At 47.3% G+C, this 26532-nt stretch overlaps 2 protein-coding genes across 6 annotated transcripts in view; one reads left to right on the plus strand and one right to left on the minus strand.

Moving 5' to 3' along the window:
- The window catches only part of YARS1 (tyrosyl-tRNA synthetase 1), a 34829-nt gene extending 20641 nt beyond the window's left edge, over nucleotides 1-14188 (minus strand). For both annotated transcript variants that reach the window (XR_005883248.1, XM_040974145.1), the window contains exons 1-5: nucleotides 14010-14188; nucleotides 6366-6512; nucleotides 6062-6237; nucleotides 3223-3352; nucleotides 1510-1590 (exon numbers count right to left, since the gene is read on the minus strand). Coding sequence is in view for 1 of the 2 variants with exons in the window: in XM_040974145.1 (XP_040830079.1) it covers nucleotides 1510-1590; nucleotides 3223-3352; nucleotides 6062-6237; nucleotides 6366-6512; nucleotides 14010-14066 (591 nt within the window). In the remaining variant the exon portion in view is untranslated. The remainder of the gene's footprint in view (nucleotides 1-1509; nucleotides 1591-3222; nucleotides 3353-6061; nucleotides 6238-6365; nucleotides 6513-14009) is intronic.
- Nucleotides 14189-14381: 193 nt separating this feature from the next.
- LOC121152213 (S100P binding protein) overlaps nucleotides 14382-26532 on the plus strand; it is a 37418-nt gene continuing 25267 nt past the window's right edge. Inside the window, exons 1-4 of one of the 4 annotated variants that reach the window (XM_040974154.1) lie at nucleotides 14382-14465; nucleotides 22778-23014; nucleotides 23279-23616; nucleotides 24326-24411. In XM_040974154.1, coding sequence (XP_040830088.1) covers nucleotides 22780-23014; nucleotides 23279-23616; nucleotides 24326-24411 — 659 coding nt within the window. In that variant the 5' untranslated portion in view covers nucleotides 14382-14465; nucleotides 22778-22779. Of the gene's footprint in view, nucleotides 14466-14502; nucleotides 14630-22777; nucleotides 23617-24325; nucleotides 24412-26532 lie in introns of those variants that run through there. The other 3 variants (XM_040974151.1, XM_040974150.1, XM_040974153.1) reach the window with 3 other exon arrangements.

Genomic DNA, 26532 nt, shown 5'->3' on the forward strand with positions numbered 1-26532 from the left:
CAGCTCTGCTTTCAGACCAGAGATGGTCTCCCCAAGATACTGTTGAATTTATCTGGACAATAAGATGCTGGCCTCTATGCTTGCAATGAAAGAATCTTGACTGAATTTGAACTGTAATACTGCAACAACGTAGAGGAATCCACCATGGGGGAGGGTATGGGGAGGGGTGGGGGGAATCCCAGAGCCTATGAGACAGTGTCACACAATGCAATGTAATCAATAAAAAATAATATATATATATAGAAGGGGGGCCTTGGCACAGTAACCTAGTGGCTCAATTCCTCAGCTTGCATTTGCTGGGATCACACATGGATGTTGGTTTATAGCCCAGCTGTTCCACTTCCCATCCAGCTCCCTGCTAGTGGCCTGGAAAAGGGGTAGACGATGCCCTTGGGACTCTGCACCCACATGGGAGTCCTGGAAGAAGCTCCTGGCTCCGGATCAGCTCTGCTTTGGCCAATGTGGTCACTTAGGGAATGAAGCAGTAATTGGAAGATCTTTCTCTCTGTCTCTCCTTCTCTTTGTAAATCTTACTTGCCAATAAACAAACAAAAAACACAACAACTTAAAAAAGAAGGTAAAATTAAAACATTTGTCCTGCCTTCCTTCCTCCATGTCTCACCCTTCCTCAGCCTAATCAGAGCCCCACATGGGCATGCATCCCTCTCAACTATGTAAACAATATTAAAAAATAAAATGAAAAAATTACACTAAAAACACTTTTAGCCTGTGAACCATACAAAACTAAGAAAATAATGGCATATTTCTGGTAGAACAATAAAACCATTTAACAGAGTAGGCAGATGAATGAATACTTGATTGGGGGCAGTTCAATGGCACAGCATATTAAGCTGCCACTTGTGATTTGGTTCCAATCTCAGCTGTTCTGCTTCTAATCCAGTTTCCTGCTAATGCATGCGAGAAAGCAGTGGAGAGAAGGGCCAAGCACTTGACACTATACTTACTTTCTGACTTTTGCTTTAAATTGATAACACAGTAAGTTTTTCTTTCTAAGATTTATTTTTGAAAGGCAGAGTTTCAGAGAGATAAGAAGAAAGAAAAGGATCTTCCACCTGGTAGCTCACTCCTCAAACGGCCCTAACTCAAAGTCAGGACCATGGAACTCCATCCACAACTCCCATGAGGTGGCAGGACTCGGGCTATCTTGAGTAAGGAATTGGCTCAGAAGTGGAGCAGCCAGGACTTGGAACTGGCACTCACATGGGACTGCAAGAGCAGAACCAGTAAGTCCTGTACAGCTTCCCTATGGATGGCAGTGTGACCATTACAGGGAACTGAGCTGGCCACTGATTCCTGCTCAGTGAGTAACTCTGTGATGCTGCACAACTTTTTGATTTCTCTATCTTAGGTTTTTTTGACAATGCAAAACCAGCAGTCTCCTACCCTACAATACTATCATGACTGGAAGGACTGAAATATTCATAGTCCTATCAACTTCCCTAGCATACCTGGAGGCTCAAAAGAAGAGACAGCAAAGAGGACACCCACCTTCTCTGCAAAGGTAAAAATCTTCCTCTGGTCCACGCCTCCGAATTGCGCATCTACTTTTAGATACTCTTCATCCAAAGCCTGTGGAAAGAAGCACGTGGTGAAAATCGCCAAGTTTTCAGAGGGTAAAAGCTAGGGGAAAAAAAATGAACTGCTATACTACCATGACTGGAAGGACTGAACTGCTCTCTCTAGGGCCTTGAGAGCAGCAGGAACAGTTGCTGAGAGCCTGCAGGGAATTTTACTCCATCTGGATGTCACTGCTTTACACCAAACGCAAACATAGGAGGGATAGCCTCGGGGCAGGCCACAGGGAGAAGCAGGTCAAGCTGCTGCCAGGGCCACCTGCATCCCAGATCAGAGTACCTAAGATCTGGTCTCAGATCTAGATTCTGGCTAATACACATTCTGGGAGACAGCAGTTGATGCCTCAGGCTGCGGTCCTGCTACCCTCAAAGGAGACCTGACCTGACCTGGCTTTGGCCTGGCCCAGTTCTGGCTGTTTAAGGGCACTTGGGGAATGAAGCAACAGACAGAGACTCTTTTTTCTCTCTCTTTGGCTTTCTCTAACACTCTACCTTTCAAATAAAAATAAAAGAACACATAAACAAAATGTATGTATTCTTCACCCTCGGATACTCACAAGCTGGCGCTGGGCAGGGAATAGAGAGAATAGAGGAAGATACAACACAGGCATGTCACACAAGGCAGCCTGTTACAAATGTCAAGTGTGTGGCCAACTCCCATGACAGTGAGAAAGGAGTAAGACTGGATAGTAGGCAACTAGGGTATTCTGGGTTCCCAAGTCATCATTTTTTCCCTCAAATATAAAGAGGTAGTTTCCCCACCATGTCTTGGATTCACCAGAGAACAGAGAGACAGGTGTGAATTTTAACATATCAGGAAGGCTTCCCTAAGAGACAAGGGTGACATTAACATACCAATTCCCCATCTGAAGTGTCACCCTGATTCTGTCTCAGTCCATTGCCAAGGGGGAGGGGCTCAGACTGGTCTCTTTATCGGTAGAAAGGGATCAAGGAAGTTGGCTAGTGACACCTTTCTGGCCTTTTGTCCCAAGGCCAGGTACCATGGAAACCAGGAATTCTCCTTGTTTATGGAGAAACATCTTTGAGGTAAACCTTTAAAAGATGCTTTCCCCACCATTGATATGGGTCTTTTTTCCACTTTTCCTCCTGCCACTATGGCAGGGGGTAAGGGTCCTTTCTATCTCAGAGCCCCCTCCCGTCACTAGGACGAGAGTCTCCTTTCTCAGCTTTTCTAATAAATCTTGCTTTAAAACTAAACTGTGTCTGCACAGTTTTGTGTCTGCACAAAAATTCTTCCTTCCTGTGAGACAAGAATTGAGGTTTCTGCCGTCAAAAACCCTACAATAACAGCTCAAGAAAAAACAGGTGAGATGGAATAGGAAAACAGACAGTGACCGTCACTAGGACCCACTACGCCTGGAGCCAGCACTGAGGGTGCGGGGAGCCGGACCCCGAGCCCCACTTTTAGAAGCCCTGTTATCCAGGTGATAGAGACCTGTAAACAGAGCCTATGAGGACAGGGTGCTGAGGCCAACCCCAGTGGCATGGCCCTGACAAAGGAAGCGATGGGTATCTCTGCTTGGTCAGAAATGGGTGAGGAAGCCTAGCGGCTAAAGGCCCAGCATGGCCCTCTGTCCAGCTAGGCCCACACTACCCTGTCAAGTACCTGGAGTCCTGGGTACAGCAGCCCGCTCAGTAAAGGATGCTCCACCTGCTTCACCACCTCCGCTCCAGCCTTCTTGGCATCGTGCTGTGTGACCACCGAGGAGAGTCGGTACACATCCAATGTGTACTCTCTAAAGGCAAAGAAAGAGGATGACTGTGAGATGGGCTCCAGGTCTCACTCTTGGGGCACCGGTAAAGCATGTGAATGCATGTCCCCAAAGTTATTGAAGATATTCAAAGAGGGCGCTATGAGTACCGAGAGGATTCATTCAAAATAACGTTTTTAAAAGTTGTTCTTCCTGGGCCCAGTGCAATAGCTTAGTGGCTAATCCTCACCTCACATGCGCCAGGATCCATAAGGGCATCAGTTCCTGTCCTGGCTGCTCCACTTCCCATCTAGTTCCCTGCTTGTGGCTTGGGAAAGCAGTCAAGGATGGCCCAAACCCTTGGGACCCTGCACCCGCATGGGAGACCCAGAAGGGGCTCCTAGCTTCAAATTGGCTCACTGCGGCCATTTGGGGAGTGAACCATTGGATGGACAATCTTTCTCTCCTCCTCTCTGTAAATCTGCCTTTCCAACAATAAGTCAATATCTTTTTTCTTTTTAAAAGTTTTTCCTTATTTCTCCATCTATTGTCTATGCCTTTCCCCTCAATGTTAAATACAGGAGAAGTCACTGGGGCCAGCACCATGCTGTAGTAGGTTAGGCTTCCATCAATGCTGCTAGCATCCCATATGGATGTCAATTCATGTCCTGGCTGCATCACTTCCAATCCAGGCACATGGCCTGGGAAAGTGGTGGAGGAGGGCTCAAGTCCTTGGGCCTCTGTACCCACAGGAGATCCAGAGGAAGCTCCTGGCCTCAGATAAGCTCAGCTCCAGCTATTGCAGCCACTTGGGGAGTGAACTAGCAGATGGAAGATCTCACCTTCTCTAACTCTGCCTCTCAAATAAAAATAAATCTTCAAAAAGAATTAAGACCTGACAATTACTCCTAAAACTCCTGAGGCCCCTCCACAATCCTGTCTACTTCCTCTTCCTCCTTCAGAATAACCACTGTGGTGGACTTGAGCATTTGTTTGTAATTTTCTGCTCTGTATGCATCTCTCAGCAGAGTATGATAAACAGCCACATTCGTGTACCACGTTACATATGTGCAACTTTCTCTACATATACCTGGTATGTGGATGGCAGGGAACTTGGATATTGAACTCTAGTGGATAATATTAATCTTTCTTTCCTTCCTTCCTCTCTCTCACCTTCTTCTCCCTCTCTTTTTAAAAGATTTATTTATTTATTTGAAAGTCAGTGTTAGAGAGACATCTTCTACTTACTGGTTTAGTCCCCAGGTGGAAGTCAGAAGCTAGAAGCTTCCCCCTGGTCTCTTATGTGGTGACAGGGGCCTAAGTGCTTCAGTCATCTTGGGAAGCTTTCCCCAGGTCATTAGCAGAAAGCTGGGTTACAAGTGGAGCATCTGGAACACTAGCTGGCGTCCATTGGGAATGCTGGCATCTCAAGTCAGAGGTGTACCTCTTATGCCACATGTGAGCACTGTATTTCCTCCTAAAGTGGTGCTCAACATTATTACTTAATTTTGTTATCATTTAAAATGTTTGCCGGGCCTGGCGGCGTGGCCTAGTGGCTAAACTCCTCGCCTTGAACACACCGGGATCCTATATGGGCACCGGTTCTAATCCTGGCAGCTCCACTTCCCATCCAGCTCCCCGCTTGTGGCCTGGGAAAACAGTCGAGGATGGCCCAAAGCTTTGGGACCCTGCACCTGTGTGGGAGACCCGGAAGAAGTTCCTGGATCCTGGCTTCGGACTGGCATAGCATCAGCCGTTGCGCTCACTTGGGGAGTGAATCATCGGACGGAAGATCTTCCTCTGTGTCTCTCCTCCTCTCTGTATATCTGACTTTCCAATAAATAAATAAAATCTTTTAAAAAAAAGTTTGCCAATTTTGTGAGCATGGAGAGATTTCTCCCTGTGCTTCTAGCCTACATTTCTTCGAGTAATAACCCAGGACCCTAAGAATTTTCCCACATTCTTATCAGTTATTTGGGTTTCTTCTGTGAAATATCTGGAGTCTTTGCTGGACTGAGCTGCTTTCTAAGCAATCGATTCATTTTTTGGGGGGAAGTGCATTAGATATGAATCCTTTGCTAGTTATATGTGTTAAAAGTATATCTTATCTCAGTTTGTGGCTTTTCTTTTTATTTTTGTATATTAAAGGTTCTAACTTTAATGTGGTTGAATTTTTCCCACCCTGAGATCATAAGATAGTCCTATACACTATTTTCTAAGTATTTTATATATTTCCTCAGGAATACCCAGTAGTAGGCTGGTGTTGTGGTGTAGTGGGTAAAGCCACCTCCTTGCCTGCACCTTTACTACTGTTTCTCAGTCTTTCTCCTATTCATGTTTCATTTGTGCCTGTCTTACCACTTGCTTTCCATCTACCAACCAGCCCCAACAGCTGGAGTGAGCTGATCCAAAGCCAGGACCTTCACGCTTATCACTCTGAGCTGAGGCTGGAGGAGAAAGAGAAGCTGGGTCACTCACGTCTCTTCCCCTCACGTTCTGCGGGTACTACAAGACCAAAGCCTTTGCTGTGGTGAGATTTACCTCCCCGGCAGGACAGCATCTAGGTACTCAGTCATCAGGACATTTCTGATGGATGACATGTTCAAAGGGGCAAATGGTCTACCTTTGATGCACCGCTCTTGACACGGTGTCAGACAGCTGTTAATCCAGACTTAACGAGTTTCTGGACTTGGTGTGTCTGCAATTAGTCAGGGGCACCAGAGCCAGCAGGATGGCAGAGAGCCAAGCACTTACTTGCTGAGCTGGTAATCAGTGCCTTTCACAAACTTGAGCTTCTCCAGGGGCACGCCGATGCTCTCCAGCATTGCCTTGATCACGTTCTCATAGTAACTGGTCCGCAGTTCTAGAAGTTCCCACGGCGCTTTCATGTTGTCCAAGTAGGCGTGAAGATCCGCAAACAGAATGGTGACCTGTACCCAGGTGATCAGAGACAAGCAACACATGAATTTGTCCTGCCGTTCCCTGGAAGCCGTACCTTGCCAACCTCTCTTGTTCACCCCCCAGGGAGCAACTGTTTGTTTATAGCACGTGTTCTTACCTCACATCCGGCCTTCAGAAAGTCCGCAATCTTTGACATAGGCACGAAGTAGGCCACGTGTGGCTTGCCCGTGGTTGCTGTGCCCCAGTAAACCTTAAGTTCCCGCTCCTTCAGGATCTCCTTCAGCTTCTCTTCCCCCAGAACCTCCTGTCGTGGAAGCACAAGAACTGCTTTAATGCAGCTGCCGCCCCTCGCTGCCTCATCCTCTACTCTGAGGTATGGAAACAGAAGCAGGTGTCACCAGGCTTAGGGGCAAGCGAGCACGGAGCACCCACCATGCTCAATCTCGCTCTTGGTGCTGAAAGGCAATGAGTACTGCTTCCAGTGCTCCCACGAACAGACCCAGAGGCATGAGTGTGGGGAGCACAGATTGTTCCCTGCCTTCCGCTGCTGCTTTTCAGGTGAGTTGTCTCTCGGTTCTGGTCTCCATCTCCTATCTTCTGTTCCAACCCGAGTTCTGTACCCCACCATGCTCCTGAAATCCAAGCATCATGTGCATTCTTGCAAGACCATGAATGACCTCTATCTTGCTAAATTCAGTGAATCCTTTTTAGCTCTCACGCCCTCCTTGAAGCATTCCCTTCCTTTATTTTTCTCTGGGTTCCTCTTATGTGGCTGCTTAGGTTTTTTGCTAGCTATTCCTGCTTTTTTTCCTAATCATTAATATTACTGATTGTTATGGCTTTTCTTATCATACGTGAGTTTTCTGAAGACTTTGTAAGAATTATGTAATTGTTATCAACCCAATAGCTCAAACTCCACATGCTCAAAACTAAACTCACACTCCTGCCTTCCTCACTCACTCCTGATCAACTTCTCCACATACAGATTCACCCCTGGCTCTCTGAATAGCACCAGCAGTATTTAGTATGCTGCCCAGTGGCTCTGAATTTTAAGTCCTCCTACTTCTCTCTGTCTCTGTGTCACCCATGCCAACCCAGGCCACTATCGCACTATTAGATAGGAAGTTAGAAACTAGCCCATGTGTGTGGGAGGTGCCTGTGGAAAACAAGGCAGCAAACTCAGAAGTACACCTAGGAAGCCCCCGAGTGTGTTACACAACACAGTTCTTCCCTCACCCTGATAACTCCGTAGGTGCCCCTCCAGCAAGGCATCCCAGGAGATTCCTTTCCACACAGTGCCAAGTGGGCTACTTGGTCTGACAATACTTGGGAGGAAATCTGCCTACTTCACACCCAGCAAGCCCTTTGTCCTGTAGACAGAGTGCACACCCAGGCTCTCCTGAGACACCTGCCTAGGCTTTCAGGGGGAGGAGGATGTTCTTTCAGTTCTTTGTTGAGATGGCTACCTGGTTTGTCAAGAGTATTCTCTCCATTAAGCTGTGTCATTTTGCTTACTGGCTGGGCACTCTCTCAGGCTCTGAGGAAGTACCGTCTGTTCTGATGAATGCCCCATCTCATTAAGCTACATTGCTTACCATTTTTTTTTTAAAAGATTTATTTTTTATTGTAAAGTAAGATATACAGAGAGGAAGAGAAACAGAGAGGAAGACCTTCCTTCCAATGATTCACTCCCCAGGTGGTCGAAATGGCCAGAGCTGAGCCGATGCGAACCCAAGAGCCAGGAGCCTCTTCCGGGTCTCCCACATGGGTGTGGGGTCCCAAGGCCTTGGGCTGTCCTTGACTGTTTTCCCAGGCCACAAGCAGGGAGCTGGGAAGGAAGTGTGACTGCCAGGACACAAACCGGCACCCATATGGTATCCTTACATGTGCAAGGTGAGGACTTTTAGCCACTAGGCTACCACACTGGGCCTGCCTTGCTTATCATTCTTAAGAAAACTTTAAATTTCAATATTTGGGAGCCAACATTCCACATGAGAGCTGGTTGGAATTCCAGCTGTTCCATTTCAGATGAGCTTGCTACTGCTGTCTGGGAAAGCAATACTTGTGGAAACCTAGATGGAGTTCCAGGTTCTTGGCTTGAGCCAGGCCCAAACTAAGCTGTTGTGGCCACTTGGGCAATGAACCAGTGGATAGATTTCTTTGTCTCCCTCTCTTTATAATTCTGCCCTTCAAATAGACACCCTCCCCCCAATTTCTACATGTGATTGACTCATTCACTTTTAAAACCTTTAATGATTTTCATTTGTTCTTTTAAAAATTATTTATTTATTTATATTGGACAGGCAGATAAACAGAGAGGAGGAGAGACGGAAAGATGTTCCATCTGCAATGGCCAGAGCTAAGCCGAGCTGAAGCCAGGAGCCCAGAGCTTCTTCTAGGTCTCCAATACAGGCATAGGGTCCCAAAGCTTTAGGCCATCTTTGACTGCTTTCTTATGCCACCAGCAGAGAGCTGGATAGGAAGTAGAATAGCTGGGACATGAACCAGTGCCCACAAGGGGCCCTGGTACTCGCCAGGCAAGGACTTCAGCCACTAGGCTACCATGCCTGGCCCTTTCATTTTTTTTTTTTCATGATTTTTTACAGGGTTAATTTGGGTGACAAGGGTAAAGGGCTACAGGAAGAGGTGGGTGAGACCATTAATTCTTTTTTTTTTTTCCTTCCTGTATCTGGAGGAAGAGAGGGAAAGGGAAAAAGCCACTCCTACCCTCCCAGAGGCCTCTGGACCCAAGGATGGAGGACAGTCACCTGCCACTACCCAGGATCTCTGATGTTTGGCATGTTCTGAGGGTCCTGCTCAAGAGGTTTTGATAATCCAATAGTTTGAATTACTGCCAATCTTGCCACTCCAAGCATGATGAAATCTCTCCAGAATCAACTGGTTGACACAGTCCACTTTATTCAGTTTGCCCAAATATTCACTGCCTACCCTGCTTGGGGTAGTTGATCAATTTGTTCTATCCTCCATCCTCTATTATGGTACCAGGTGTTCTCTGCAGGCTCCAATGTACTGCCATATCCTCCATATGCACCTGGATACGCTGTCCACTGCTCCATCTAAGCCACTGAGGAGGCCCAGCTCTGACACATGCACTCCATGGTCAGACCATGGAACCTACAATTCTCTCCATGTTTGGGGTTCTGAAATCAGCAATTCAGCTGGGGAATTCCCAAAGAAACTTTATCTGAGGTGATCCCAGACCTGATTCTTGCGTGTGCTTGCCAATACCGGGTCCAGCACAGCCTGTTGCCCAAATCAGCTTATGCACATGCTAGTGGTTGCAATTCCTGGGTCAGTTCTGCCTCCAGCCCTGTCTTCTACACAAACCAATGGGTGTTGCAGCCCAGCCTGATCCTGCCCACCATACACTCGGCCTCACGCAAACCAGTGGGAGCTGCAGCAAGCTAGTCGGAGCGACCAGCAATAGCCCCTACCAGGCCCATCCCCTGCCTTGGTTCCTGTGCTTGTCAGTTGTATAGCAGACTGGTCCAGTCTGTCCCACGTTCCATTCAATTCTCATACATGTCAATGGGCATTTAAGTTTAGTTCAATCCAATCAATTCCACTATCAAACGCATACACGTGCCAGCGGGTGCTACTCTCTGTCTAGCCATGCCTACCCTAGTCCTGGTTCTCATGCTCACCAGTCAGAGTGACAATCCAAGAGGGAGGTGGCCACTATTTCCCACTCCGACTCCTGGATTTTGCACTCTCCAGGTAGTTCTGCAGTTTTAACTTGGCAGAATTTGCCCCCTCCCCCTGTGCCATCATCTGCCAGCTGATACTGCAGCAAAGCCCAACTAACCCACACCTACTCTGTCTTATGCTTATACCAGTAGGAACAGTCAACCCAGCCTGGCTTTTTCCTGATCTAGCTCTCATGAGGCCCACAGGCATTGTATCCCTGTCCAGCCTGATCTGCCCCCATCCCAACTCTCACGTTCACCAGTAGGAGTGGTGGTCCAGCAGGGGAGCCCCACAAAGCCCTACTACCAGCTTTGCCCCCGCCCTGCTTGGTCTCACATGTGCTGGTTAGGTGCTGCAGACCAGTCTGGCCTGGCCTGCCTCACCTTAGCATTTGCCAGTGGGTGCTGTAGCCTGGCTGGGTCTGGCCCACCCCCACTTCCAGCTTACTCTGGTGGGGGATACAGCCTAGCCCAGCTCAGCTGGCACCCAGTCCTAGCCCTTATGTGTACTGGTATATGTTGCGACCGAACCTGACCTGACCCACACTCCATTCGGATTTGCCAGAGGGTGATATGAACTGGCCCAGCTTGGTTTGACCCTGACCTGCACCAAATGTATGCCTGTGTGAATCATTTACCTGGCCTGGTCTGGGCTGCTCCCTATCATGGTTCTTGGGCTCATCTGCAGGGACTGTATCCTGACAGAGGAGTTCCCCAAGCTCTTCCATCAGAACCTTTCCTGACACCAAATCTCACACCCATTGGTGAGTGTATGGTTCAGCCCTACTTAGTACACCTCCTATCCTAGCAGGAAAAGTGGCCTTTCCTGACTGGCCCTCACCCATTCTGGTTTTTACTGTTGGGAGTTATAGCCCAGCCAAGCCTTGTTCACACCCAGGCACAACTCACACATGGCTCAGCAGCGGCAGAGACCTAGCGTAGACTATCCTATACCTATACTGGTTCACACAAGCACTGGTGGGTGCTGGAGTCTGGCCCAGTCCGGTGCATATCAGACCCAGTCCACACTTATACCGATGGACACTGCAGCCATGTCTAAACCAGATAGCAGCACACACTCCAGCCTTCGCACTCACCAGTGGGAATCACAACCCAGCCAGGGCATCTTCTTTTCTCCCTAACCAGGCCTGTTCCCAGCAATAGATCCTGCTTGTGCCAGTGGTTGCTCTGACCCAGCTTGGTACAATCTCCCCTTTCTTGGCCTTTGCCTTTGGATGCTGTAGCCTGGCCTGATCTAGCCAGCTCCCAGTCCTAACTCTCGCTGGTGGGTCCTGGAACCTGACCCTGCTTATGCAAACAAGTAGGTGTGATAGCCTACCCAGCCTGGTTTCTGCACTTGTTGATGAGTTAAGGTTTGCTCAGCCTTGCCTGGTCTGCCCCCTTCCAAAACCAACCTACATATTTGCCAACAGTTGGGGATACCTTGCCCAGCTTGCCTTACCTCCAGACTGGACCACGTGCTCACCTGCTCACCAGGGGGAGCGATGACCCACTTGGGGAATTTCCCAAGTTCCCTTAGTTGGCCCACTCCCAGACCCAGATTTCATGCATGTCAGTGGGTTCTAGGCCCTTGCCTGGCTTAGCCTGTCCCTCCATCTTGGCCTTGCATGAGCTGGTGAACGTTGTGGCCTGGTATGCCTTACCCCTTGTTTTATGATACACATGTGGGTGCTGCAGCCTGGATCTGCCCAGACTGTTCTCAGTCCCTACACACGTGAGTGATGGCAGGTTCCATAGTCACACCTAGCTTAGCCCATCACCACCCTAACTCTTGAGCTAACCAGTAGGACTTGAATTTTCACAGGCCCACATATCCCCCTGGACCTGGTTCTCTCACGTGCTGGTTAGTGTCATGGCCCTGCCTAATGTGACCTGTCCCTTGTACCGACATTCAGTCAGGTACTAGGATCTAGCTTTGCCAGATAGGCCCACAACCCTAGCTTTTGCATGGACTGCTGTGTAGTGGTCAGCAACGTTTCATGCTATCAAGCCTATTTCAGGACTCCCATGTAGGCTGGTGCATGAGTCTGACCCATAAGATCCTCCAGTCTTTCCACTCCAATCCACCACGTCTCAGTCCCCCTGTTCACCTGCAAGTATAGTGGCCCTATCGTTAGGTGTCCCTAAGGATTCATTCCTCACATGGCCTACATCTATCTGTAAGTAGTGGATTCTGCAGCCTCAGAGCTCCTGATTACATATTTTGTTCTTAGTAAATAAAGTATAGGCCACATCTGCAAGCTGTTGAAACCTAAACCACAGCACTGGTTACTCTGCTTCTAACCCACCTTCCTGCTTTTGCACCTGGCCAGCAACAGGTGCTGGTTTAAATACTTGGGTCCCTGTCATACACATGGGAGAAGGAGTTGGAGTTCCTGATTCCTAATAATAGCTTGCACCAGCCCCAGTATTGTGGCCATTTAGCAAGTGAACTGTGATTGAAAAATGTTTCTCTGTCACTCTGCATTTCAAAAAAAAATTATCTTTTTTAAAGCTCTGTGCTGGGACTAGTAGAATGGCTCAAATGGCTAATCCTTTACCTCTAAGCACCAGCATCCCATATGGGCACCGGTTTGTGTCCTTGATGCTCCACTTCCCATCCAGCTCTCTGCTTGTGGCCTGGGAAAGCAGTGGAGGAAGGCCCAAAGACTTGGAAGACTGAACCCACGTGGGAGACCTAGAAGCGATCCTAGCTTCAGTTAGGCTCAGCTCTGGCCATTGCAGCCAATTTATTTATTTAAAGATCAATTTATTTTTGTTGGAAAGGCAGATATACAGAGAGGAGGAGAGACAGAGAGGAAGCTCTTCTGTCTGATGGTTCACTCCCAAGCGGCCATAAAGACCAGAACTGAGCTGATCCAAAGCCAGCAGCCTGGAGTCTCTTCTGGGTTTCCCACGTGGGTGCAGGATCCCAAGACTTTGGGTTGTCCTCGACTGCTTTCCCAGGCCACAAAGCAGGGAGTTGGATGGGGAGTGGAGCTGCAGGGATTAGAACCGGCACCCATATGGGATCCTGGCATAGGCAAAGTAAGGACTTCAGGCAGCAGGCTACTGCGCCAGGTCCTATTAACATCATTAAAAAAAATTTTTTTTTTTTATTGGAAAGGCAGATTTACAGAGAGAAGAGATAAAGATCTTCTGTCCACTGGTTCATTCCCAAACTGGCCACAATGGCAGAGATACGTCAATTCGAAGCCAGGAACCAGGAGCTTCTTCCTGAGTCTCCCATGTGGGTGCAGGGTCCCAAGGCCAAGGCTCAAGTTAAAGCTGATCTGGTAGATCAAAGCTCCTAGGGCCCTTATGTCAATCCCTCACTCATGCTTGCTAAATACACAAGTAAAAGGTAAAGCATGTCTGATTGTGATTGTGAGAAGCAATAAGGAACAACAAAGAAACAAAGGTGGAGCAGGGAAGGGACAGGTGTGGCGGGCGGGTTCCTGGTGAGGTGGGCCTCCTTCTGGCAAGACAGTAGCCAGGAGCCTGGGGAGGCGCAGCCGGGTCAGCCAGGAACCCAGTCCACTCCAGCCCAATGGTCTTGGCTCTGGGCAGCCCTCTTCCTCTGCTACTGTCCCCTCCATCTGCAATGCCCTTCCCCACATTCTTCCCTATTCCTGCGGCTGCCGGCCACAGCGGGAACATCCTTCAGGGCCCAGGGGAGAGGTCCCTTGCTCAGGGAGGCCGGCCCCCACGCCCAAAGCCCCCCGCACAGTCCTATCCTGCGCTCGATACCACTGGCCGTGATGTGGTCAGGGGCCATCTGAAACGTCCGAGACCCTCCCGGCAGACCCTGGATGCGCAGGGCCCTGACGCCTGCCCAGCGCCTAGCACCGCGCGTGGCCCACAATCGGGTGGGGGTCCGAGATTCAAAGCCGCGTTCCCACAACGCAGCCGCTCATCGGTGTCCGTGGCGCCCCGGGACTGACCCAGGAGGAAGGGTTGTACCCTCTCCGAGCTGCACGGCGCGCAATCCCTGTCCCCATCCACTTAGGACCCGGTAGTGCCGCTCGAAACACCAGCAGACCCAGGAGCCCCAGTCTCCAACGGCACATTCCCATCCATTCCCGAGGCCCAACCTGCAGGTTCCGGGTGATAAGATGCAGCTTCTCTTCCGGACTCGGAGCGTCCCCCATGGCTCAGCGTGGTCCCCTGCCTCGGTCGCGGCGTGCCGGGAACTGTCACGCGAGTCCGGCCCGGGTTGCGTCAGCTGAGCTCGACGTTCGTCTTCCTCAGTCTGAATCCGTTCGCGAGCAGTGCGGAAAAGAGGAGCAGCGGAGAGTCGAACGAGTCGATGAGGCGGGAAGGGGTGGAGCCAGAAAGCAGGGTGGGAGGTGCAAGGTAGGGGCGTGGCCGCACCGCCCGCGCACGCGCAAGTTGCTTAGAGGCGGGGCGGTTTCCTGCCAATCAAAACGGGCTTGCCCTGCCTCTGGAGTTGGCCGGGTGTGGGGGAGGTCGAGGAGGGGGCGACAAAATGGCGCCGGGGGCGGAGTGAGGCAGCGTCGTTCGCCCAGGCTCTGGCGCATCTTCCGGAGGTGAAACGCGGGAAGGAGGAGATGGGGGTCGGCGTTTCCTGGCGGGGCGGGGGATGAGGCGCCTGTTGCTTCTTCGAAGGGGGCTGCGCACCCCATCCGCCCGGTTTTGAGGGAGAGGGACGCCCTCGCTCTACCGTGAGAAGAGCTTGGTTCTCGCTTCTGAGGTGATGGCGGGGAAATGTCCCCACCCCGCCCCCCCTCCCCGCCCCAGCGTCTGCGGGCGAGCGACGCTCCTCATCGTGCTAAGCAGCGAGGCTGTTTGATCCTGGGAGAAGCGGGGAACGGAGTCGGCTTCCCCTGCCCAGTGGGGCTGGGGGCCTGCGGCCTGGGGGATGGGCGAGGCCCCCGTGCCAGCTCGCAGGGAGAGTGTTGTCAAGGCAGGGAAAGATCTCGAGCGTCTCGCTCGCGGGGCGTGAGGACTCGGGGGCGAGTGAGGCAGTGGTCGGGGGCTGGGGGCGTCCTCGGCCCGGAGACCTGGCCGCTGTCGGGGGAGGGGGTGCGGAGCAGCAGCCAGCGCCGTCGCTCCCAGCTTGGGCACGGGGAGGAGAGTAGTGGAAGGGACCCTGCCCCGGGGAGCGATGCCGCCACGCTGCGGGACGTTTCGGAGGCGTTTTGTTTAGGGTGGATGCACCTGGGCCAGCCTTCCTCTGGCCTGGACGCTGGACGCTGGCCTGGTATGGTGGTCGGCCCTGGAGAGGGCTTGAATTGCACACCGACCACCCTGACGAGGTGTCCGCTTTGGTCGAGTTTGGGTTTTAGCCGACCCGTCTGAATTTCGTAAAAAGGCTTTTTTTTTCTCTCTCTCTCTCTTTTTTTTTTTTTTTCTTTTGCTTTCGAGACAGACCTGTTGCAGCAGCAGCAGTTTTAGGAATATCTGGTCTCAGAGAAGCCTTGCCTTGGTTTTCTGTCCCACCGTGTTGCCAGTTCCTCAAAGGGAGTTGCAGAGTCCTTCACAGATAATTTCAGTTCACTTTGATTTAAAACAAAGCAAGCGTTGTGTCCTTGTCCTGGAGTAGTCTCAGAGCCTAGTGAATGAATGCTTTTTGTGCTGTATGTTTTCACGTGTATTGCCTTTGGGCGAATTCAGACATCCGAGGCCGATGGGAAGTCCTGTCCCTTGGAAGTGATCCTTGCCTCTGGCCCTACCTGTCAGATCCAACGTGCTAATAGCCTCGAAGTTCCAGTCCTGGAGGGGTGCTGGCTGGAGCCTGAGGTGGCCGTGTCAGTGGCCCGATTAAGGCCCCCAGGCTGTAGGCACTGGGTTTTTTAAGGTTTGATAAAAATAGACAGGAAACCAGTTTCTGAGGTTGTACCAGGAGGTTAGAGAACAAAGTGGGGGTGGCAAACACAAGTGTGAAGAAGGGGGTGGACAGGTGAGAGAGATGTGGAAGGACAGAATAGGGTCACAGGAGGGGTGGGGGAATGGCAGAATAAGGAAGTGGAAAAAATAATTTTCCCTTAAAAGCTAAAAGGGTCCCCATATTTTAGGTTGCGGTTAGCAAACAAGTGCCAAACAGGGTAGAATGGCAGAGAAGTAATGAAACCTGCCTTGTGGGGACCTCACTTGAGGCTTTGAATTTTTTTCAGAGGCTTTTTTGTCCCTTGCAAACTCGTTAGCATATCAGCTTTGGCCTTTTTAGATTCAGAGTCCTCTTATCCCACCAATGTTCCCCACTGTGTTGAGCCCCCGGGGGCTGCTGAGGTGTCTTTGAATTCAGGGGCTCTTCACAAGATGCTTTTAATGTTTCAGATGTCTGGTGTTTAGTGATGATTCAATTTAACGTGGAATTCAACTAGAAGGGAAAGGCATCTTGGTTAATTTCTAAATAAGCAGAGTAGGAGTTCTCTATCAATTTACTGCGTTTTGTGTGAAAGATTTATTTATTTGAAAGGCAGAGAACGGAGAAACTTCCCTCTGTATGTTCACTCGCTAAGTGGCCCCAACTGCCTGGCCCCGGACTTCATATGAATGCAGGGGTCCAAGCACTTGGACTGCCTTGCTTTGCTTTTTCCCAGGGGCATTAGCAGGGAGCTAGATCAGAAATGCAACAGCCAGGAATGCAAGTGGCATTGGTAACCCACTGAGCCACCATGCCACATACCATTCATCTTTATATCACCATGTTTGCCAAATATGTGCCATTTTGTCTTTTATTGTTTATTAAGAAATGAGAAAGTACAGACAGAAACAAAGTGCTCTGCGATAGAAGTGAAACTTGCCATACCTCTACCACTACAGTAAACCATCCTGAATTTGGCATTTCTCATTTCCACGCAGTTTTTTTTTATAATTTTAATGGTACACATGTGGATTTGTTTTATCAACTAATTGTTGGGGTGTGTGTCCTGTGTGGGTGCCAGTTTGGATCATGGCTGCCCAGCTTTGGATCCAGCTCCCTGTTAAGGTGCTTGGGAAGGTAGCAGAAGGTGACCCAGGGTTTTGGGCCTCTACACCCATTAGGGAGACCTGAAAGAGATTCCAGGCTTCCTACTGACCCAGCTTTGGCCGTTGCAGCCATTTTGAAGAGTGAACCAGTAGATGGTTCTCTTTGTGAATCTGTCTTTCAAGTTTAAAAAAAAAAGATTTTTAAAGAGTAAATAAATAAGACCCAGTGTGGTGGCCTGGTGGCTAAAGTCCTCGCATTGTACACACCGGGATCCCATATTTGTGCCAATTCTGATCCCAGCAGTCCCACTTCCATCCAGCTCCCTGCCTGTGGCCTGGGAAAGTAATTGAGGATGGTTCAAAGCCTTGGAAACCTGCACCCGCGTGGGAGACCTGGATGAAGCTCCATGCTCCTGACTTCCGATTGGCTCAGCTATGGCCATTGCGGCCGCTTGCGGAGTGAACCATCAGACAGAAGATCTTCCTCTCCTTCTCTCCTCTCTGTATATCTGCCTTTCCAACAAAAATAAATTGATCTTTAAATAAATAAATTGAAGACATTGGCCAGTTATTGTATGGACCTTATTTTAAAAAAAATTTTTTAAGCTTGAAACAGCTGGTATAAATAGAAATTTAAACTTGAAATTTTATAAGAAATATTGTTATTTACAGATAAAATGATGTGATGCCTGGAATTTGCTTCAAATTAATCTGGTCACGAGGGTATTCTTGATTGGGGCAAGATCAGCTGTGGATTGATAGTTGTTGGGTTTGAATGATGTTTTTGTGGGAGTTCATTATGTTATATTTATTATTAAAATTCTCCATTTAAGTATTTTTGAAAATGAGAAAATAAAATTAAAGAATTACTTGTATATGTTAAAAATGTGTATCTATAAATGTATACACGAGGAGTCTTTAGAAAGCTCATGCAGAATGCAGATGATGAGAAAACCATGGGAGCAAATGTTCAGCTTAGCCATGCAGACATCTGTGTTCCTCAGTGCAGTGCCTGCGTTTGTCTCCCAGCTCTGGGCCCTGGCTCCAGCTTCTGGCCCTGGCTCCAGCTTCTGGCCCTTGCAGACCCCGGAAGACAGTTAGGGCTTAAGTAATTAGGCTCCTGCCACGATGTGGAAAAGCTGGATTCTGGCATTTATGCTCCAGTTCCTCGCAGCCTGGCATTTAGTGAGCCCCAGCAGGTAGGAGTGTGTGCACTCACTCTGTCCCTTGAATTGTTAAAAGAAGTTTGTGGAAAATTGAATAAAAAGATTAGCTTGTTTGTAAAACAAGGAAGAGGGACAGGCAGAGTGGGATGACAGGTGATACTGCCATCTGCAACCCTAGCATCCCATGTGAGTGCCAGTCAAGTTGTGGCTGCTCCACGTCCAATCCTGCTCTCTGCTAACACACCTTGGAAAGCAACAGGAGATGGCCCAAGTGCTTGGACCCCTACAACCTAGCAGAAAGAAGCCCCGTCACTTGGCTTCGGTCTGCTCCAGGTCTGGCTGTTGTGGCCATGTGGGGAGTGAACCAGTGAATGGAAGATTTCTCTGCTGCTTTCTGTAGCTTTGCCTTTCAAATAAACAAAATAAATCTTAAAATGCGTGGATTTTAGAACTTTTTTGCACTTAACTAAACGTATCTTTTAATTCCATTACTCCCATGAACTTTAGCTCAACATGCTTTTGCGTGTTGAAAAGCTCCCAAGAGCCAGCTCTGCTTCTCTGTCATGGAGGAGTTGTTGGTTATGGTGATTGTGAAGAATGTGTGCAAATGAAGCTTGCATGTAATGCTTTACTCTGAATGATGCATAGCCACATTTGGGGATGTCACTCGTGTTCTCCCATTTCATCTGGGAGGCCAAGGGCAGAAACCTTCGTTGATGTCTGTATCTTCCATGAGCTTTAGAGAGAAAATTCAATTTAAAAGACCTAAGTGTGGAATTTAGTTTGCCGTTTGCTGGTTGACTCTGAGCAAGCCTATCACAGTGGTGGTAGAAAGAACACTGCTTTTGGTCTTAGACCCAAATTTGGATGCTTGTTCTAGAATATTATCTGCTTGTAGTTGGTTAAGTTTCTTAATGCCTGTGAGCTTGTTTTCCAAGTTGAACTCCTTAGTCAAGCATCTGGAAGGCTGGAGACAAGACAGGTGGCTCAGGGAATCTGAGAACGCCCCATGGGTGGGATTGTTTGTGCTTATCAATAAAACGTTAACTTAAAATTTTCCTAAAGTGGACTTTTCTCTTATTGCTCCCTAAAAAGTAACTTCCTTCTATAAAATAGATCAGACTTTAGGAAGTCGAATTAATTTTCTCATAGAAGCACGTGCTGTAATTCCTGGGACTCTCAAAATTGCTGGATTATGGTACATTAACAAGTATTGAAAGGCTCTAAGTCTAGGTATAATAGAAGACTTGGTTTCCTTGATAAGATCAGGTTTTTTCTTTCTTTCTTTTCTTTTTTCTTTTTTTTTTTTTTAATATATACTGGAAAGTCAGATAAATTGAGAGGAGGGGAGACAAAAAGATCTTCCGTCCACTGATACACTCCCCAAGTGGATCAGAACTGAGCTGATCCAAAGTCAGGAGCCTGGAGCGTCTTCCACGTCTCCCAGGCACGTGCAAGGTCCCAAGGCTTTGAGCCATCCTTGACTGTTTTCCCAGGCTACAAGCAGGGAGTTGGATGGAAAGTACAGCAGCTGGGACATGAACCAGCACCCAGATGGGATCCCAACAGATGTAAGATGAGGACTTTAGCCCCTATGCTACCGTGCTCGACCTGACAAGATCAGTTTTACAGTGCTGTGTTGAAGGAGTTAAATTACTTTAGAAATGCCTTTCATTTCTTGGTTCATAATAGATAGTTACTATTTCTGATTATAAAAGTTTGTAACCCCTTTTCTAACTAGTACTTTATCGTCTATACTATTTGGTTAATTTTCAATATTGCCTTAGTAAAATTCTATGCTCCTTGGTGGTGGGAACCACGTCTGGTTCTTGAAAAACGTTCAGAGATGTGTGTAGCTCACTGCTTTGTGACAGTTGTTGCTCAGAAAATGTTTTTTTTTTAAGATTTATTTATTTTTATTACGAAGTCAGATATACAGAGAGGAGAGACAGAGAGAAAGATCTTCCGTCCGATGATTCACTCCCCAAGTGACCGCAATGGCCGGTGCTGCGCTGATCCCGAACCAGGAGCCAGGAACTTCTTCTAGGTTTCCCACACTGGTGCAGGATCCCAAGGCTTTGGGCCATCCTCAACTGCTTTCCCAGGCCACCAGCAGGGAGCTGGATGGGAAGCAGAGCTGCCAGGATTAGAACCAGTGCCCATATGGGATCGTGCATGTTCAATGCAAGGACCTTAGCCGCTAGGCCATGCTGCCGGGCCCCTCAGAAAATGTTTTTATAAAAGTGTGTGTGAACTGAAATGCGAGGTGTGAAGTAGAGAAAATATTTATAGGTAAAATGCCACAGGATTTTCCAAATTGTTAAATTCAGTGCTTAAGTACTTCTAGCATCTCAGATGTGGTAGGTGAAATAGTAGCTTTTTATCGCCTTTCCCATCTGGAAAATATTAGATCTGCTGCTAGTGGTTTAAAAAACGGGTTTTAATTATACAAGCAAATACTCGAGTAGAATAGTCAAATGATAGTGGCATAGCCTTTCCTTGACCTACTCTGTCCTCCCACTGGTCGTAATAGTCACTGAATTTTGTGTAATCTTTATAGATCTTTGTTTGCATTTATATTGATACTGAAAATGAGATTTGTGTCTGTGGTCATGATTAATTTTTAAATTTTTGTAGAGTCTAGACATTACCTAATGCTAGTTCCTTTTCCTCATCCCTTTCCTGTTTGATAAATGAGGAAACAAGTTCCAAATGGTTAGGTGGCTTACCTGAGTTATCTGGTTAGTGACAGAACCAGGACCGTCATGCCCACATTAATCTTACTAAAGCAAGGAATGGGCTTGAGAAAGTACAGATTGTTGGGGGGAATAAAACTAGTTCCTCCGTTGCATAATTATTCCATCTAAAGATTTTTCTTTCGTGTACTTGGCTCAAAAAAATCTAAGTCAAGCTCAAAATTAGTAGATGAGCACCTTAAAGCATCATACAGTTGACTTCGTAATTAGCAGAGTTGGAAGTGATGAGAAGATCCTTTAATTTTCTTTGTGTCTGCAGGAAGGTGGGAGTCAATCATTTTGACAAGTCCCCTGAAAAGAACAGCTAGCAGGAGCTGAACCCTTTTCCATCTGGTCTTTGTGGCAGAGGCAGAGAGCTCTCCAGCAGCTCTACGCAGTATGCAATGCAATTGTTTGTCATGATTCATTTTTAATTTCATAAGGAATACACATCGTTTTACATGGTACATGTTTGTTTAGCTTGCATATTGTAGGTGTCATTCCATGATGATACATGTATTGTATTTTTATTTATTTTTAAATATTTGAGACAGAGAGGCTTAGCTCGTGCTCCCAGCCACCCTTCCCTCTTCAAGTGCCCACTCAGTGAGGACAGGGCCAGGTCAAAGCCTGGAGCCTGGAACTTGTTCTGCGTCTCTCATGGCAGGGACCCATGTTTGTCAGTTACTGCCTGCTGCCTGTTAGGGTGTATATTAACAGGAGGCTAGAGTCAGATTCAGCACTGGGATTTGAACTCAGGCACTCTTATAGGGGATACAGGTGTCTTAACTGCTAGGCTAGTACCCACCTAACTGTGGGTTAGATTTAAAGATTTAAAAGATTTAAAGATATATTCTAATTATTTGAAAAGCAGTTACAGGGAGAGAGTGATCTATCTGCTGCTTCACTCCGTAAGTGGCTGTAGCAACTGGGAAACCAGAAGCTTCCTCCAGGTCTCCTCCACTGGTGTTGGGACCCAAGCACTTGGCCTATCCTCCACTGTCTCCCAGGCCAGAAGAAGGGAGTTAGATTAGAAGTGGAGCAGCTGGGACATGGAACAGTACCCATATGGGATGCAGGCCGTGCAGACAGCAGCTTTACACACTACGCCACAACACCAGTCTAAGCATTTCACTTAGTGTTGTATGTATAGGTTGACACAATTATTTGATTTCTTTTGTGTAACACTGCTTTGAATATCTTTGTATATTTATCTGCAAGCAGTTTTAATAGGTACTTTTATAGAATAAATTTCCTGAAGTGAAGTTCTTGGATAAAATGGTATGTCTAGATTCCTCTTAACAAACTATTATGCTGATTTACACTCTTGTTGAGTGTGTGTGACTGTTTGTTTCTCCACCTCCTTATCAATCTGATGATCAGGTAATCTTAAATTTTTACCATTTTGATAGAAAAGGAGCCCATTGTTTTAACATGTAATTCCACGATCTGATGAGATTAACTATTATAAACTTAGTTTTTCTGTTGTAAGTCATACTATAAAAAATGTGGGTGTTAAGACACCACCTCCATATGAAGCTACCTTGAGAAGTTTCTGGAGGTGACGCTGTGGTTGTGGTGCCACAGGTAAAGTTGCTGTTTGCCGTGCGCAAGTCCCATTGTAGGGTGTTGGTTGATCCTGGCTGCCCTGCTGCTTATCCACCTTCTGCTGACATGCCTGGGAAGCAGCAGGTGGCTCAAGTACTTTGGTTCCTGCCACCTGTGGGGGAGAGCCGGCTATAGCTTTTGGACGTGTGGCCATTGGAAGGGGGGCTGAGTTCTTTCTTGGCCTTTCCTTCTCTCTTGTCATTGTGTCTTTCAAATACATAAATGAATGTTTTTGTTTTTGAAGTTGTAGAAGTAAAGTTCAAAATTTATTTTGGTGCAAAATATTTGAAACACATACTTTTTTTGTCATAGTCCACATTTTCCATGTTTTTTTTTAACCCTTGTATTTTAGAGTGTATTAGAGTTGGTTTAGCGTTTTTTCTATCCCCCTAGTGAAGCATTTTCTTGTTTCTCCAGATATGATGTGCTCACTGATGCCCTCCGAACGGTCTTCTGCAGCCTCTTTCCTGCAAAGCAACAGAGCCTCGTTTTCTTGGGGTTCCTTGGATGAAGAATTGGATGATTCCTTGCTGGAGCTGTCTGATGGCGAGGAAGATGACGGCCATTTCAGTTACACAGAGGAAGAGATCCAGGAGCTTTTAAAAGATGATGACCTGTCAAATTCTTGGGGAGGAGGGTTGCAGAAAGATGATGGTGGACACGTTGAGAAAGGAGGGAGAGGGGGTGCAGTTCTCCTTGATCCTGCCCGAGAGGAGAGCTCCCTGTGCAGCCCGGGACCAGTGCCTCGGTCCCCTGGTCTCTCTAAACTACCTCAACTACATGCATCAGTTGGTCTCCGGCCAACTCCTCCTAAATCCTTAAACAGACGTTTTGCGCTAGAAAATAATCTCATAAAAGTAACTGTTGTTGCACCATTTAATCCAACAGCTTCTGATGCTGTGCATGCTGAGAGCAAAGTTAATTCCTCCAAAATTACAGAAAACCCCTCTTCCCTCAGGGAAGAGATGAGAGATAGTCCCACCTCGAGTGAGAGTGGACCCTGCACTGAATCCAAAGGGGTCAGACCCATTAATTCCGCCCAGGACGGGCCTCTGTTCTCTTCTTCACATGATAACATTCAACAAACTGTCTCTGATAAAAACCTGCCTCGTAGTAAGAAACCTACACCTATATCCCCTCAGATCTCAGACCGTCCAGAGACTCCGACTGCGGAGTCAACCTGGCAAAATGAAGAATCACAAAAATCAAGTAGTTCTGAAACGGAGTTTTCGGTTGTTTCTAATTCACCCAACAAAGTAAGTGCCCTTTTTTGGTTTTGTTTTTTGAAGGTGAAAAGAAAAGTGAAGTTACTTTCATTCAAAAGCTGTGCAGATGAGTTCTCACGTACTGCCTGTGCGTACATGCGCAGCCTCCCGTTGGGATGTCCTGCACCTCACGTAGCTCGTCACAGCCTGGCAGAGCTTCGTATTGAGACAGAGTCAGTTTTGATCCTGCCTGGCAGTGGATCAATTATTTAGGCCATATGCCGGCACGTTTCTTATCTGCAAATTGGAGTATATTACAGTTCACAGTGTAGTAAAGATTCATGGAATAATGGATTTATGGTCCCTGATAGACCTTATTCAGTTGTGATTTAATAAATAACTAATTTGGTAATGGTTTCATCATTTCTGTCTTCGATTAAGTCTGCATCCTGGCTGGCAGGCTGTTCAGTTGGTGGTAGCAGCCCTGAGGCAGGGAGAGTCAGGAAGCGTGAGCAGCTTCACCTTCTCTCCCCTGCTTTCCCATCGCTGCCGCTTAGGGGTTCTTTGCCTTTGCTTCTCCCCAAAAAGCATCGTTGCTAGCAGGATGAGAGTGCCCAGCATGCAGCAGAGTCTATGGATGTGCATTCCGGGATACGCCTTTGTAGTCTTGGGTTTAAAAGTATTTACATAAATAGTGCTGCTCTAGTGCAACTAAACACTATCTTTTGTATTCTTTCTGTCCTGGGGGGGAAAAAAACAGGATATTTGTGGCAAAGATTCTGGGAAGATGAAAGCCAATGAGAAAAGACTAGGCAAAGTCATTCCTGTTCTACAAACTAAAACCAGGTAACATAACTAACTGAATATTTTGATTTTTGTTGGTTTTCTTCAGTTTCTTTCTTTTGCTTCTCATTATCCTCAATATAAATAAAATATTAAATAATATTAAATACTTAGATATATTTTAATGTTATAAATATTTAAATAAAATCACACAGTCTGAAATTCTGGTACTACCAACTGTGTGATCTTGGGAAAATCAAATAATCTCTCTCAGTTTCTGCATTAATGCCTTCTCTGCTGCTTCTCGCAGTTGGTTTTTGGTTTTTTCTTTTTTAAGATTTATTTTATTTTTATTGGAAAGGCGGATATACAGAGAGGAGAGACAGAGAGGAAGATCTTCCGTCCGATGATTCACTCCCCAAGTGAGCGCAACGGTCGATGCTTTGCCGGTCCGAAGCCAGAAGCTTCATCCAGGTCTCCCTCGTGGGTGCAGGGTCCCAAAGCTTTGGGCCGTCCTTGACTGCTTTCCCGGGCCACAGGCAGGGAGCATGATGGGAAGCAGGGCTGCCGGGATTAGAACCGGTGCCCATATGGGATCCTGGTGTGTTCAGGGCGAGGACCTTAACCAGTGCGCCATCGCACCGGGCCCGCGGTTGTTTTTTTTAAAGGGATTGTTTTCTTTTATTTATTTATTTTAAGGATTTATATATTTTTTTGGAAAGTCAGATAGAGAGGAAGATCTTCCGTACGCTGATTCACTCCCCAGGTGACTGCAATGGCTGGTTCTGCACTGATTTGAAGCCAGGAGCCTTCTTCCAGGTCTCCCATGTGAGTGTAGGGTCCCAAGGCTTTGGGCCATCCTCTTCTGCTTTCCCAGGTCACAAGCAGGGAGCTGGATGGCAAGTAGGGCTGCCAGTACACAAACTGGTGCCCAGATGGGATCCTGAAGCATGCAAGGCAAGGACTTTGGCCACTAGGCTGTCATGCCGGGTCCTCAAGGTTGTTCTGAAAGTGAAAATATATGGGACCAGCATAATGTCATAGCAGATAAAACCTTTGAGATGCTGACATTTATATGGGTGCCGCTTTCTGTACCAGTTGCTCCACTTCCAATCCAGCTCCCTGCTAATGGCCTGGGAAAGGCAGCAGAGGATGACCCGAGTACTTGGGCTCTTGTCACCTGGTTGGGAGTCCTGGGTAAAGCTTATATTTACTGACTTTTGCCTGGTCTATTCATTTATTTTAATTCTATTTTCTTAACTTTATTGTCATTAATTTTTTTTTTTTAAGATTTACTTATATTTATTGGAAAGGCAGATTTACAGAGAGAAGGAGAAACAAAAATCTTCAATCCATTGGCTCACTCCCTAAGTAGATGTAACGGGCAGAGCTGAGCCGATCCGAAAACAGGAGCCAAGAGCTTCTGGGTCTCCCATGCAGGGGCAGGGTCCCAAGACTGTTTTTTATTACCTAAAATATATATATATATGTATATATATATATTTCCTTGTATATCTACCTGAAAGGCAGAATGATAGAGAGGGAGACAGGAGAGCTTTCAAGTGCCTATTTGTTACCCAAATGACTACAACAGCTAGGGCTGGACCTGGCTGAAGTAAGGAATTAGGAACTCCATCCAAGAGTGGGTGGCAGGGGACCAAGCCCTTGAATCCTCATCTGCTGTCTTCCCAGATGAGTTAGTAAGGAGCTGGATTGGAAGCATGGTAGCCGAGTCTTACACTGACTTCCCAGTGTGGAGTGCCAGGGTCTCAAGTGGTGGCTTAACTTGACATATCACAATACTAACCCCTTTGCAACAACTTTTTGAAATACTGTTAATGAAAACACTATCTAAATGTTAAGATTTCATTCCCTTGTGTACAGAAAATCTGGGCATGCATATGATAGAAGGTTAGAATAATTTTTAACAAAAATGTTTAAGCATGGTTATATAGAAAATTATCTGTTCCTGCCCCACTAAGGCCTCCTGGTGCGGTTCTCTCTCTCTCCCTCCTCTTCTTGGCCTTCTCTTCCTTGCTCTTCCCCTCTCTCCTCCTCTGGCCTCCCTTCCCCCTACCCTTCCCCTGTTCCTGCCCCGCTGGAATAAACTTCCCAAGATAAAAAAAAAAAAAGAAAGAAAATTATCTGCTCATCTCTTCCAGCTTGCATACAGCTATCCTGGAG

The sequence above is a fragment of the Ochotona curzoniae genome, unplaced genomic scaffold (genome assembly GCF_017591425.1).
Source record: "Ochotona curzoniae isolate NIBS_2020 unplaced genomic scaffold, NIBS_Ocur_1.0 contig_2404, whole genome shotgun sequence".
Classification (NCBI taxonomy): Eukaryota; Metazoa; Chordata; class Mammalia; order Lagomorpha; family Ochotonidae; genus Ochotona; species Ochotona curzoniae.